This window comes from Crocuta crocuta, unplaced genomic scaffold (assembly GCF_008692635.1).
Source record: "Crocuta crocuta isolate KB4526 unplaced genomic scaffold, BGI_CrCroc_1.0 scaffold650, whole genome shotgun sequence".
NCBI classification, from domain to species: Eukaryota; Metazoa; Chordata; class Mammalia; order Carnivora; family Hyaenidae; genus Crocuta; species Crocuta crocuta.
Genome location: NW_027532882.1, coordinates 735,439 through 747,410, shown reverse-complemented (window position 1 = coordinate 747,410; position 11,972 = coordinate 735,439). Strand labels below are relative to the sequence as shown.

The window sequence follows — 11,972 nt, the reverse complement described above, 5'->3', positions numbered from 1 at the left end:
GGACACGCAGGGCCCTTCCTTACCGGCCCCGGAGGACACGGCCCTCATTTAAGTCACCCATCCTTTTGAGAATTCGGGGAAATCTAAGTGCATTTTTTCCCAGGAAAATCGCACACGCGGTTTTGCAGGTGGGGCCCTGGAGAAGCGCTAAACACTCTGGCCCAGCCATTCTGCTTCTAGGATTTACGAAACTCCCACCAGGGCAGAAAGACGCACAAGGTGGGTCGTGTGTGTGGGGTGCGGGGCAGGGGTGGGGCGCAGACCCCTGAGATGCCGGCCCCGGATCCGCGGCTCTCCGCCAGGCCTCGGCAGGGAAGCCTTTTTTCTTTTTTTAATTTTTTATTTATTTCTAGGATAGAGAGAGAGCGAGCGTGATCAGGGGAGGGTCAGAGAGAGAGGGAGTCACAGACAGGCTCCAGGCTCTGAGCTGGCAGTCAGCACAGAGCCCGACACGGGGCTCGAACCCACGAACCGCGAGATCATGACCTAAGCGAAAGTCGGACGCTTAACCGACTAAACCACCCAGGCGCCCCGTCTGCAGGGAAGTCTTTTAACCGGCGGAGGCGGAGTGGGAAGATGGTTACAAGGTTTAGTATTTAATCTCTCTGTCCTGAGAAGACGCTTAAGTAGGTGAGCGCTGTGAGCAGCAGGGGGCGCTGTGGCCCAATTTTCCCGCTGCTCCGCGCTTTCGAGTCTGCACCTGGGGCTCGGGTGGCCTTAACTGGAAATTACCAGAAGTAGGTCAGGTTACTCCGCTTCCCCGAGGCAACAAACCTTGCTTACACCGGCCTCTGCCCGTTACTTATCCCTAGGAGATGTATCGTCTCCGACTAAGGACATTGTTTTTTAGCGTTTTATTTATTTTTGAGAGAGAGAAACAGAGAACGAGTGGGCGGAGAGGCAGAGAGAGAGACGCAGAATCCAAAGCAGGCTCCAGGCTCTGAACTGTCAGCACAGAACCCGGTGCAGGGCTCGAACTCGTGAACCGTGAGATCATGACCTGAGCCAAAGTCAGACGTTTGACCGACTGAGCCACCGAGGCGCCCCAAGGACATTTCAATTCAACAGATGTTCACAGACCCCTATGGGCCACAGCCGCCAGCAGCGTCGGGCCCTGACCCCGCGCAGGCATCATGCCAGGCCCCCTACAGACATCACTCAGACTTCTCAAACCTTCCTAGGAGAATAAAGTCCAGCCTCCCTCTCTCTGCTTTAACAAGGTCCCTCCGCAACTCCACTGGCTCCCTCAGCCACAGCAGCTTGGGCAAGGCTGGATTTGCTGCTGTCTCTCAAACACACCACACTGTTCCAGCCACAGGACCTTTGCACCTGCTGTTCTCGTTGCCTCCAATGCTCTTTTCCCCAATCTCCATATCCCTCCCTCCTTCCCGTTTCAGCTCAAATGTCACAGTGCATTATGTCCTCAGGACATTTATCCCAGCCAAGTGTGCTTTCTTGGCGGTTCTCTTCCTGTCCTGGGGAATGGCCCCCATTCTGGATTTGGCTGGCTGCTTCCTCGTGACCCTATATAACTTGTTCCTTGGCATCCGTCCCCACCATCCCCGCCGTGCGGTTTCCTCTGTCAACAGGTGGTTCGCACTATAGCCTAGATCAGGTTCAGCTATAGGTCAGAATAATCTCTCCCTGGTGGGGCTGGCTACTGCCTCTTGCATCTCAGGGGCTCCATAATGTCGTGTCACTGCAAGTGATCTGTGCGTTGGTGGGAGTGGGACATATGGCCCTTAGTCCCCACCAGTTCTCCACATAAAGGTGTCGGCAGCCATCAAGTTGCCTGGACCCGTTAACTCCTGAGGATTATTTCCAACCTTGCTCATCCTTTCACTGGAATCAGCTGGCATCCTTCTCAAATGACCTGTCCCTCGGCTACTCGCTGGACATTGAAAGTAACAGAAAGTAACAACCTGATACACTGTCTTAGGTATTCTCTGCAGGCTCCCTCGGAGGCAGCAGGATCTGAGCTTATCAGGGAGGTCTGGGGTGGAGACAGACCTCAGGGGGATGGGTGGTCACGTTGTAAGCAACTTGGAAGAATCCAGAAATCCCGGCTGCCATAATGACGGGTCATCTTAATGATACTTTATTGCTATATTAGTGTTATTATTTAACCCTCTAATGGGGCCCAGCGCTGGGCAGGCTAAGTCGGAGGGCCCCACAAAGTGAGCAAAAAGGATTTGTCAGGCTAACATCTGCACGCCCCAGACGACGTGAGGACCGATGTTCTCAGCGTCGGGAATGCACCGCGTAGGAGTGCTCCACCCTTGCCGGCCGGGGCCCTGTTCTAGAATATCTTATCCAAGTCGCACAAGGAGGGGAAAGGTTTGTGGTCTCGAACTTGCACAACTTAAAGCAAATGTGAGGCCGCAGGGCAGGCTGGAGCTGCGAGCTGGGCGGGAGGCGTGGTGGCCCCCTGGTGACAGCCAGGACCCCCACAGGGGAAGGGGCCTGGGAGGGAGTCCCCCACCCTTCACCTTCCTTGGGAGGAAGGGGCTCTGTGGCCCGGGGGCAGGAACAGGAAGTGAGTGTGACTCAGTGAGCCCAGGAAACCTCCAGGCAGGGAGGGACGTGAAGAAGAGAGAGTGCCCCGGTCCAGGGGGGCCCAGACAGCGAGGAGGCGACGAGGCCAGCTTCCCTTTTCTCTTCTAAAGTTACTCAAAATCTTAAAACACAAGTTAACCAACAGCTGCCAAGAATATTGTGAAAAGGCATCTGGAGTGAAGAAATTATCTTTTGAGTGGGAAGGTTCTGCTCCCTCAGGGGCCAGAGATGGAGTCACCAGGGTTGGGGTGCGGGGGGGGGGAGGATAGGACAGACAGGGAGGGCATGGCCGGGGCTGCAGACCCCCCACCCCCCACAAAAGATGGAGGGGCGCCTGGGTGGCTCAGTTGGTTGAGCATCTGACTTTGGCTCAGGTCATGATCTCGTGGTTTGTGAGTTCGAGCCCCGCGTCGGGTTCCGTGCTGACAGCTAAGAGCCTGGAGCCTGTTTCGGAGTCTGTGTCTCCCTCTCTCTCTGCCCCTCCGCCGTCTCAAAAATAAATAAACATTAAAAACACTAAAGAAAAGGTTGATATGTGGAATGTCAAAAAGCCAGGCTGGATGGAAGGGGTTTCTACAAAATTCTTTCCACCCACCCCCTTACTTGGCTCTCCACACACCCACACCCTGGTCCAGGTACCGCTCTCCCCACGGTTTGGATGGGAACATGCCTTGGTTAAAAGGGAGGACTTTGGCATTGGACGAATCGGAGGCTCAAGTCTCCCCTTTGAAAGTGATTCGACCTCACCCAGGTCAGTTCTGCCCGCTGCTTGGAGAACTGGGGAGGCGGCGCCCGGAGAGCGTGGGGCCCTGGACCTTCCGGACAGACGCCACCTCCCTTCTATCCCCTTCTATTCACATTCCTCAGCCCCCCAGTTCTTGATTACTCCCCGTGAGTAGGAATACAGGGACCATTTATAAAATTCTGTATTCTTTGGATTCCTTTTTGTTTTTTTAATGTTTATTTATTTTTGAGAGAGGGAAAACATGTGCACGTATGGGAGTGAGCAGGGGAGGCCAGAGAGAGAGAGAGAGAGAGACAGAATCTGAAGCAGGCTCCAGGCTCTGAGCTGTCAGCACAGAGCCTGACGCGGGGCTCGAACCCACGAACTGTGAGATCATGACCTGAGCCAATGTTGGTGGCTTAACTGTCTGAACCACCCAGGTGCCCCTTTGAATTCCTTCTGAAATAGGGACATTTTATTTCTGTCATTTCTGTAACAGAAAAAGAAAAGCTGTAGGAATGTTCTCTCTTTTTTGTTATTTATTAAAATTTTACAGAGAGAGAGAGAGAATTTGAGCAAGAGGGGGAGTGGGGGGCGGGGGAGAATCTTAAGCAGGCTCCACGCTCAGCAGAGGGTGACGCAGGGCTCGATCTTATGACCCTGAGATCATGACCTGAGCCAAAATCAAGAGCCGGATGCTCAACCGACTGAGTCACCCAGGCGCTCCTGTAGGAATATTCTCAAGACAATATTGCCTTTATTCTTTTTCTATGTATGTATGTATTATGCATGTATGTATTTATTTAAGATTTTTTTTAAAGTAATCTCTCTACCCAACATGGGGCTCGTACTCACAACCCCGAGATCAAGAGTTACACACTCCTCTGATTGAGCCAGCCAGGCACTCCTCTTTTTCCTTTTTTAAGTTTATTTATTTATTTTTGAGAGAGAGTGCAAGTGGGGGAGGGGCGGGGAAAGAGAATGAGAGAGAGAGAGAGAGAATCCCAAGCAGGCTCAGCACTATCAGCACAGAGCCTGATTTGGGGCTCGAACCTACGAATCCTGAGACCATGACCTGCACCAGATCAAGAGTCAGACACTTAACCAACGGAGGTGCCCAGAAGACCCTACCCTTCTTTTTTTTCTTTAATTGTACTTATTTATTTATTTACCTATTTATTTAGTTTTAATGTTTATTTATTTTTGAGAAAGACAGAGACAGCTTGAGAGGGGGAGGGACAGAGAGAGAGGGAGACACAGAATCGGAAGCAGGCTCCAGGCTCCAAGCCGTCAGCACAGAGCCCGACACAGAGCCGGACACGGGACTTGAACTCACGAGCAAGATCATGACCTGACCCGAAGTCGGACCCTTAAACCTTAAACACAGAGCCGGACACGGGACTTGAACTCACGAGCAAGATCATGACCTGACCCGAAGTCGGACCCTTAAACCTTAAACACAGAGCCGGACACGGGACTTGAACTCACGAGCAAGATCATGACCTGACCCGAAGTCGGACCCTTAAACCGACAGAGCCCCCCAGGCACCCCTCTTCTTTTTAGTTTTTAAGTAAAGCGGGGACAACTTGCTGTGTGACCCCAGGCAAATCACTTAACCTCTCTGAACCTCAACAGCCCCTTTTGTTGAGGTAATAATTACATCTACTTGACAGGATGGTGGTCAATATGTACACATTGCTCCACAGACAGTAGATATGGTCATCTCAGAGCTCCCGAGGGGCTTCCACAATGGAAAATATTCTGGAAGGAGGCAAGAAGCCCAAGGAGCCCAGCCAGGGACAGGAGAATCACAGGTAGTTAACTAAGGGAGTTAACATGATCTTTACCGTCCACCCTCAGGCTGTTCCTTGCCCCAAGGTGCAACCTGGCCCCTTGGGCTCCGGCCAGAGCCCACAGCTTATTGTGCCGCTCAGAACCCCCTTCTGNTGCCACAGCTCAGAAGTATTTGTAAATGAAGCCGGGCTCCCCAGCTCTTGCTAAAGAAACCTGGCAGTGTTCCAGGAGGCTTTACTTTTCTGTCATTCATGCGAGACAGGAAGCAAGTGTCGATGATTCCTTCCGGATTTGGCTCGGCCACCTGTCAGCTCAGCTCTGTCGCCAGGACAGCAAGCCACCGCCCGGCGAGGCGGGAAACCAGAAGCTCACGCTGCTTCTAGAGGCCAGTGTCCCAGGCTCTGAGGGATCAAAGCACTCCTTCAAGGAGAGACGTACAGCGACCGAGCCGAGCACCAGCGCACACGGTTGTGGATATTCACAGCAGGTGTTACACCACACGGGAAAACCAGCAGCACGGGGCACAAAAATCCGCTCTCTCTGCGGACTCCAGAACACGGACCCCCTTCGGATGGTTGGGAAACTCCTCTTTCCCCCAACCATCATCTAAGTTAGAAGCATTTGGTATTGGGGTCACCTGGGTGGCTCAGTTGGTTCAACGTCCAACTTCGCCTCAGGTCATGATCTCGCTGGCAGTGGGTTCGAGCCCCGCGTCGGCCTCTGTGCTGGCAGCTCAGAGCCTGGATGGAGCTGCTTCGGATTCTGTGTCTCCCTCTCTCTCTGCCTCTCCTCTGCTCATGCTCTGCCTCTCTCTCTCAACGATAAATAAACATTTAAAAAATTAAGAGAAAAAAGAAGCATTTGGTGTTAATAATCACACAGCTCTATACATTTGTGGAAACTCATAGACCTCAGTAAAAAAGGATGAAGTTTATGTAACTTATACCTTATATTTCAAAGAGACAGTATTTGGTAAAAACAAAACATTCGTGCCGCCTGCAGGTGTATGTGTTTGTCAAAATGCATCCAACTGAACGCTTAAGATAGATGCGTTTTATTTAACGAAAATCATACTTCAGTGAAGTGTGTGATTGCCTTATGGTACATTTTAAAGACTGGGCTCTGGGATTTTATTTGATAGCATGGGTTGCAAAATTGAGGCCATTGGAACTCAGTTTCACTGATAGAAATCTGGGGGGCCAGGTAAGAGGGGGTCAGTCGCTTTAAGTGTCTGACTCTTGATTTTGGCTCTCTCCTCTCTCTGCTCCTCCCCCTCTCGAGCCCTCTATATCAAAAATAAATCAGTTAACATTAAAAAAAGAAGTCAGAGGTAATGAAAATATTTTCTTTTTTAATACTTTTTTTAATGCTTATTTTTGAGACAGAGGCAGCATGAGTCAAGGAGGGACTGAGAGAGAGGGAGACACAGAATCTGAAGCAGGCTCCAGGCTATGAGCTGTCAGCACAGAGCCCAACGTGGGGCTCAAACTCACAAACGGAAAGATTATGACCTGAGTCGAAGTTAGACACTTAACTGACTGAGCCACCCAGGCACTTCTATTTTCTTTTCTTTTCTTTTTTTTTTTTTAATGTTTATTTATTTATTTTGAGAGAGAGAGAGCAAGCATGAGCAGGGGAGGGGCAGACAGAGAGAGAATCCCAAGCAGGCTTCACGCTGTCAGCGCAGAGCCCCGTGCAGGGCTCGATCCCATGAGCCTTGAGATCATGACCTGAGCCTAAACCAAGAGTCAGATGTTCAATCCACTGAGCCACCCAGGCGCCCCCCCTTTTTTTTAACTTTACTTTTTTAAGTAATCTCTGCACCCAACGTGGGCCTAGAATTCACGGCCCAGAGATCAAGAGTCGAATGCTTTTCCGACTGAGCCAGCCAAGCGCCCCGAAAATATTTTCTTAAAAGGCAAAAGGCACGTGGCCCTTTCCTGTTACTTAACTAAGGGTTTTCAAACTAAGATCCCAAGGAACCCTAAGGGTTCCTCATACTCCCCTCTGCTTTTCACCCAGCCAGTAGTCAGCGCCGCCTTCTTCTTTGGTGACCCTCAAAAGCTTCTACCTGAAAAGTTCTGAGATGAAAGGATTTGAAGAATAAGAACTCTCAAAACATGACTTTTGCTGCCTCCGGAGCTACCCTCAGGCCCAAGCTGTGCCTGGGCATCTTCAAGGAAGGGAGCCTGCGATGTTGTTTATCCAGGCCAGGCTCTCTGCCATCCTGTCCCCTAGTTTGCTTTCAGTTCCTCAAAGCTGGTGCACCCCGTTCTTCCCCAGGGCCTTGGGACATGCCGTTCCTTCCACCCCGAAAGCCCTCCCTCACTGCTTCTCTTGCTTAACTTTTTTTTCTTTTTTTAAAATGTTTTATTTATTTTGGAGAGAGAGAGAGAGACAGCATGAGCAGGGGAGAGTCAGAGATAGAGGGAGACACAGAATCCGAAGCAGGCTCCAGGCTCTGAGCTGTCAGCACAGAGCCTGACGCGGGGCTCGAACCCACGAACCGTGAGATCATGACCTGAGCTGAAGTTGGACGTTTAACCAACTGAGTCACCCAGGCGCCCCTTCTCTTGCTTAACTTTTGCTTATCCTCTGATTACTGCTCAGATATCTCTTCCTCCACAAAGCCTCTCTAGATTCTTCCCTGGGGGCCATGTTCTTGTCTCTTTTCTTTCTTTCTTTTTTTTTTTTAAGTTCATTTATTTTGAGACTGGGAGAGGAGAGACAGAGGGAAGGATGGAGAGAGAATCCCAAGCAGGCTCCGCACACCCTCAGCACCGAATCTGATCCGGGCCTCGGAGCCACAAACTGGGGGATCAGACCTGAGCCAAACTCAAGAGTCAGACGCTCAACCGACTGAGCCACCCAGGCGCCCCTTGGGTGGGACATTCTAATGTCAGAAGTTCTCCCCGAACCAGGTTCCTCTCCTTCAGGGGACAAATGAGTGGTGGAGTTTGAGGCTAACCAAGCGTTCCCTTGGTGTCTGTCTTCCTCCCACAGACAGGGGCAAAGTGCATGTGGGGGTGTCCCCTTGCTTCTCACACAAGAATGGTGCATAGCATCACGGCTGGCACATAACAGGTGCTCAGTAACTATTGCCTACACTTTGGCCTATAGATACACTTGTATTTACATAGGGATTTCACACACACATATCACTTTTCCTGAGATAAGACATGCAGAAAGAAATGGGTGCAGATCTGAGCATAAGCTCAATTTTTTCACTACATTCCAGAAGCCCTTTATCTGCCCTTTGCTCATCAGACTCCCCAGAAAACTGAACCTCCATCCTCATCTCCAACAGCTTAGTTGTGCTTTTTTTTTTTATTTTTAAAAATGTTTTATTTATTTCTGACAGAGAGAGAGAGAGACAGCTTGAGCAGGGGAGGGTCAGAGAGAGAGGGAGACACAGAATCTGAAACAGGCTCCAGGCTCTGAGCTAGGTGTCAGCACAGAGCCCGATGCGGGGCTCGAACCCACGAACCGTGAGACCATGACCTGAGCCGAAGTCGGATGCTTAACCGACTGAGCCACCCAGGCGCCCCTAGTTGTGCTTTTTCTTTTCTCTTTCTTTTCTTTTCTTTTCTTTCTTTCTTTCTTTCTTTCTTTTCCTTTTGTTTATTAAATGTATATTTTTTATTTTATTTTTTTAAATGTTTTTTTTTAATTTATTTCTAGGAGAGAGACAGACAACGTGAGCAGGGGAGGGTCAGAGAGAGAGGGAGTCACAGACTCTGAAACAGGCTCCAGGCTCTGAGCTGGCAGTCAGCACAGAGCCCGACACGGGGCTCGAACCCACGAACCGCGAGATCATGACCCAAGCGAAAGTCGGACGCTTAACCGACTAAGACATCCAGGTGCCCCTAAATGTATATTTTTAAAATTTATTTTTGAGAGTGCACGTGAGCAGCGGAGGGACAGAGAGAGAGCGGGAGACAGAGAATCCCATTCTCTCTGTCAGCACAGAGCCCCATGTGGGGCTTACACCCATGAACCTGAGCCAAAACCAAAATTTGGACGCTCAACCAACTAAGCCGCCTAGGCACCCATTTTTGGGTGCCTTTTTAGTAAATGAATTTGTGTGGCATGTTCTTCTTTGGGTCTAGTTTCTTTCTTTCTTTCTTTCTTTTTTAATGTTTATTTATTTTTGAGAGAACATAAACAGGGGAGGGGCAGAGAGAGGGAGACACAGAATCTGAAGCAGGCTCCAGGCTCTGAACTGTCAGCACAGAGCCTGACTGGGGGCTCAAACTCACGAACAGCGAGATCATGACCTGAGCCAAAGTTGGGCACTTAACCAACTGAGCCACCCAGGCACCCACAGCCAAGATTCTTTTGCTCACAATTATATTGGTGAGAATCTTCTAGACTGTTGCATATAGCTGCAAACAATACATTGTGATCTCTCATTCATAGTCACTTCTGTCATCCAGGGGTGGGCAATTTTTTTTTTCTTTTTTTTTTTGGTAAAGGGGCAGATATAGCTGGGTTCACCTCTGCAGGCCATACAGTCTGTCTCTGTTACAACTTCTCGACTCTGCCACTGATCTAGGAAAGCAGTCTCAGACAATCTATAAAAAAAGTGGCCATGGCCGTGTTCCAAGAACCCTTTATTTATGGGCACTGGGATTTGAATTTCATATGTCGCTAAGGATTACATTTTTTCCCCCAACGATTTAACAGTAAAAACTCTTTGGCAGCTGCTCAAAGAGTTAAACATAGAATTGCCACATGACCCAGCAATCCCACTCCGGGTATTTACCCCCAGAAAACTGAAAGCAGGGATTCAGAGATGCTTCTACACCAGTGATTACAGAGGGCATTATTCACAGCAGCCAAGAGGTGGAAAGAACACAATCCACAACTAAATGGATATACACAAGGTGGTGTGTCCACACAATGGAATATTAGCCCTAAAAAGGAATGAGGTTCTGGGGCGTCTGGGTGGCTCTGTCAGTGAAGCATCCGACTTCGGCTCAGGTCATGATCTCACAGTTCGTGGGTTCGAGCCCCACGTCAGGCTCTGTGCTGACAGCTCAGAGCCTGGAGCTGCTTCAGATTCTGTGTCTTCCTCTCTCTCTGCCCCTCCCCCACTCACGCTCAGTCTCTCTCGCCCTCAACAGTAAATAAACATTGAAAAAATAATAATTAAAAAACCCCAAAATGTGAAACCTTGCTTTGCCCACTGTCAGAAATAGACAATGGGCCCGATTTGTCCCCTGGGCTGTAGTTTGCCACCGTCTGTTGCGGATGTTCCATTGGAGGGAAATAAACCTTGAATGCATCCATCCCATTGTGGAAAGGCATCCGGGTGTGAATGCCGGCTGCATTTCTCACGCAGGTAAGTTATTTTTGGCCGTGCCTGCACTCCCCACCCCTGCAGGCAAAGTCCCAGTGCCTTGGACTGACAGGGCTTAAGGAATCCTGCCCCTGGTACTACCTCCAGGACCAGTCCCAGCCGGATTGTGACAAGGGAGAGCTCTCGAATGGGGAAACTGGCCCGGGGTGGGGGGGCCGGGCTTCCCCCTCCTAGGCCCCTGGAGTCTGGCCTGGGGGCTTCCTCTTGGCCCCGGATGTGGGATAGAAGGGACGGTTGGGGGGGGGGGAAGAAACTTCGCCAAGTCAGGAAGCTCCTCATCCAGAAGCTTTAAAGAGGGAGGTGTGGCAGGGGCGTGAAGTCAGTGTCGCGGATTTGGCTTGCGGAGTCCATCCAGGGGGTAAGTGCCGGCTGCTTCTGCTCAGCCCTGAGCCCCAGCCCCGGGGGGCCATGGCAAAGCCGGGACTCCAGTCCCCACCCCCCATACGGGGACCAGGATTCCATAGCCCACCCGCTTTGTAGGCCCCGGATGAGAAGGGGTGACCCAGCTGTGGGTGTCTTCGTTCCTCTTGCAGCGCGTGCGCGATGAAGGCTCTGCCCCTCCTCCCCCTCCTCCTCGCGGGCCTGGCGCTGCTGGTGTGCGGCCGGTCTCTGTGTCCAGTGGAGGAAGCCATCAACGAGAAGGTCCACGATGCTTCCCACGCAAGTGAGGACCCTCGCTTCCCACCGCAGCAGGGCCTCCGAGGCCCCTGAGACTCCTGCCTTGGCGCGACCATCCAGCTAACCCCAACCCCAACCCCGATCCCAGCCCAGCCCCCCTCCAGCGCCGCCTTCAGCAGAAGCGCCAAATCCTCCGACCTCTATGACAGTCACCTGGTGACAGTCTGGGAGGTGGCGAGCCGCCCACCTGGCCCTCCACCAGCCACCTGGGCCTGACCCCGCGCCAGCATGGGAGTGGGGGAGGGGCAGCTAGGTCTCAGTCGGGCCCTTCTTCTCCCACAGTCCTGGAGACCGTGAGGACCCTTGGGCTGAGCTGTCGAACCGTCACCTCCAGGGGTGACCTGGCCACCTGCCCCTCAGGTGAGTGCCGAAGTCCTGTGTCCCGGCTCCCAGTTATATTCCTGGTGCCCAGTAAACCCTCCAAGACCAGGCTCTGTTTCTTTTTCTCCAAATGTTTCTTTATTTTGAGAGAGACTGAGGAGGGGAGGAGCGGAGAGAGGGAGACAGAGAGTCCCAAGCAGGCTCCGTGGTCAGCAGGAGCCCGACGCGAGGCTCGATCCCACAACCCTGGGATCGTGACCTGAGCTGAAACGGAGAAGTCTGAGGTTAACCGAGGTTAACCGACGCGCCACAGCCTCTGTGCCTGGAGGCTACTTCTCTAATTCCTGGCCTGCACCCCAGCCTTCCGCCCGCCCCGGCTCCAGGACCGCATTGCCTGGGGACCCCGGCGAGGCCAGGCCCCCAGCCTCCCCTCCCCCCGCGCAAGCAATGCGGGCCCCATTCCCAGGCGTTGGCGCCTCGGCTCGGGGCCAAGCTCGCTCCCCTCTCGCCCGCAGGCTTCGCCGTCACCGCCTGCAC

At 51.9% G+C, this 11,972-nt stretch overlaps 1 protein-coding gene across 2 annotated transcripts in view; it reads left to right on the top strand.

The window, feature by feature from the left end:
- Window positions 1–10,718: 10,718 nt before the first annotated feature.
- Window positions 10,719–11,972, top strand: part of RETN (resistin) — a 1,485-nt gene continuing 231 nt past the window's right edge. For both annotated transcript variants that reach the window (XM_077745682.1, XM_077745681.1), the window contains exons 1-4: window positions 10,719–10,794; window positions 10,970–11,100; window positions 11,397–11,474; window positions 11,951–11,972. The exon at window positions 11,951–11,972 ends at the window's right edge or, in 1 of these variants, runs on beyond it. In XM_077745682.1, coding sequence (XP_077601808.1) covers window positions 10,980–11,100; window positions 11,397–11,474; window positions 11,951–11,972 — 221 coding nt within the window. In that variant the 5' untranslated portion in view covers window positions 10,719–10,794; window positions 10,970–10,979. The remainder of the gene's footprint in view (window positions 10,795–10,969; window positions 11,101–11,396; window positions 11,475–11,950) is intronic.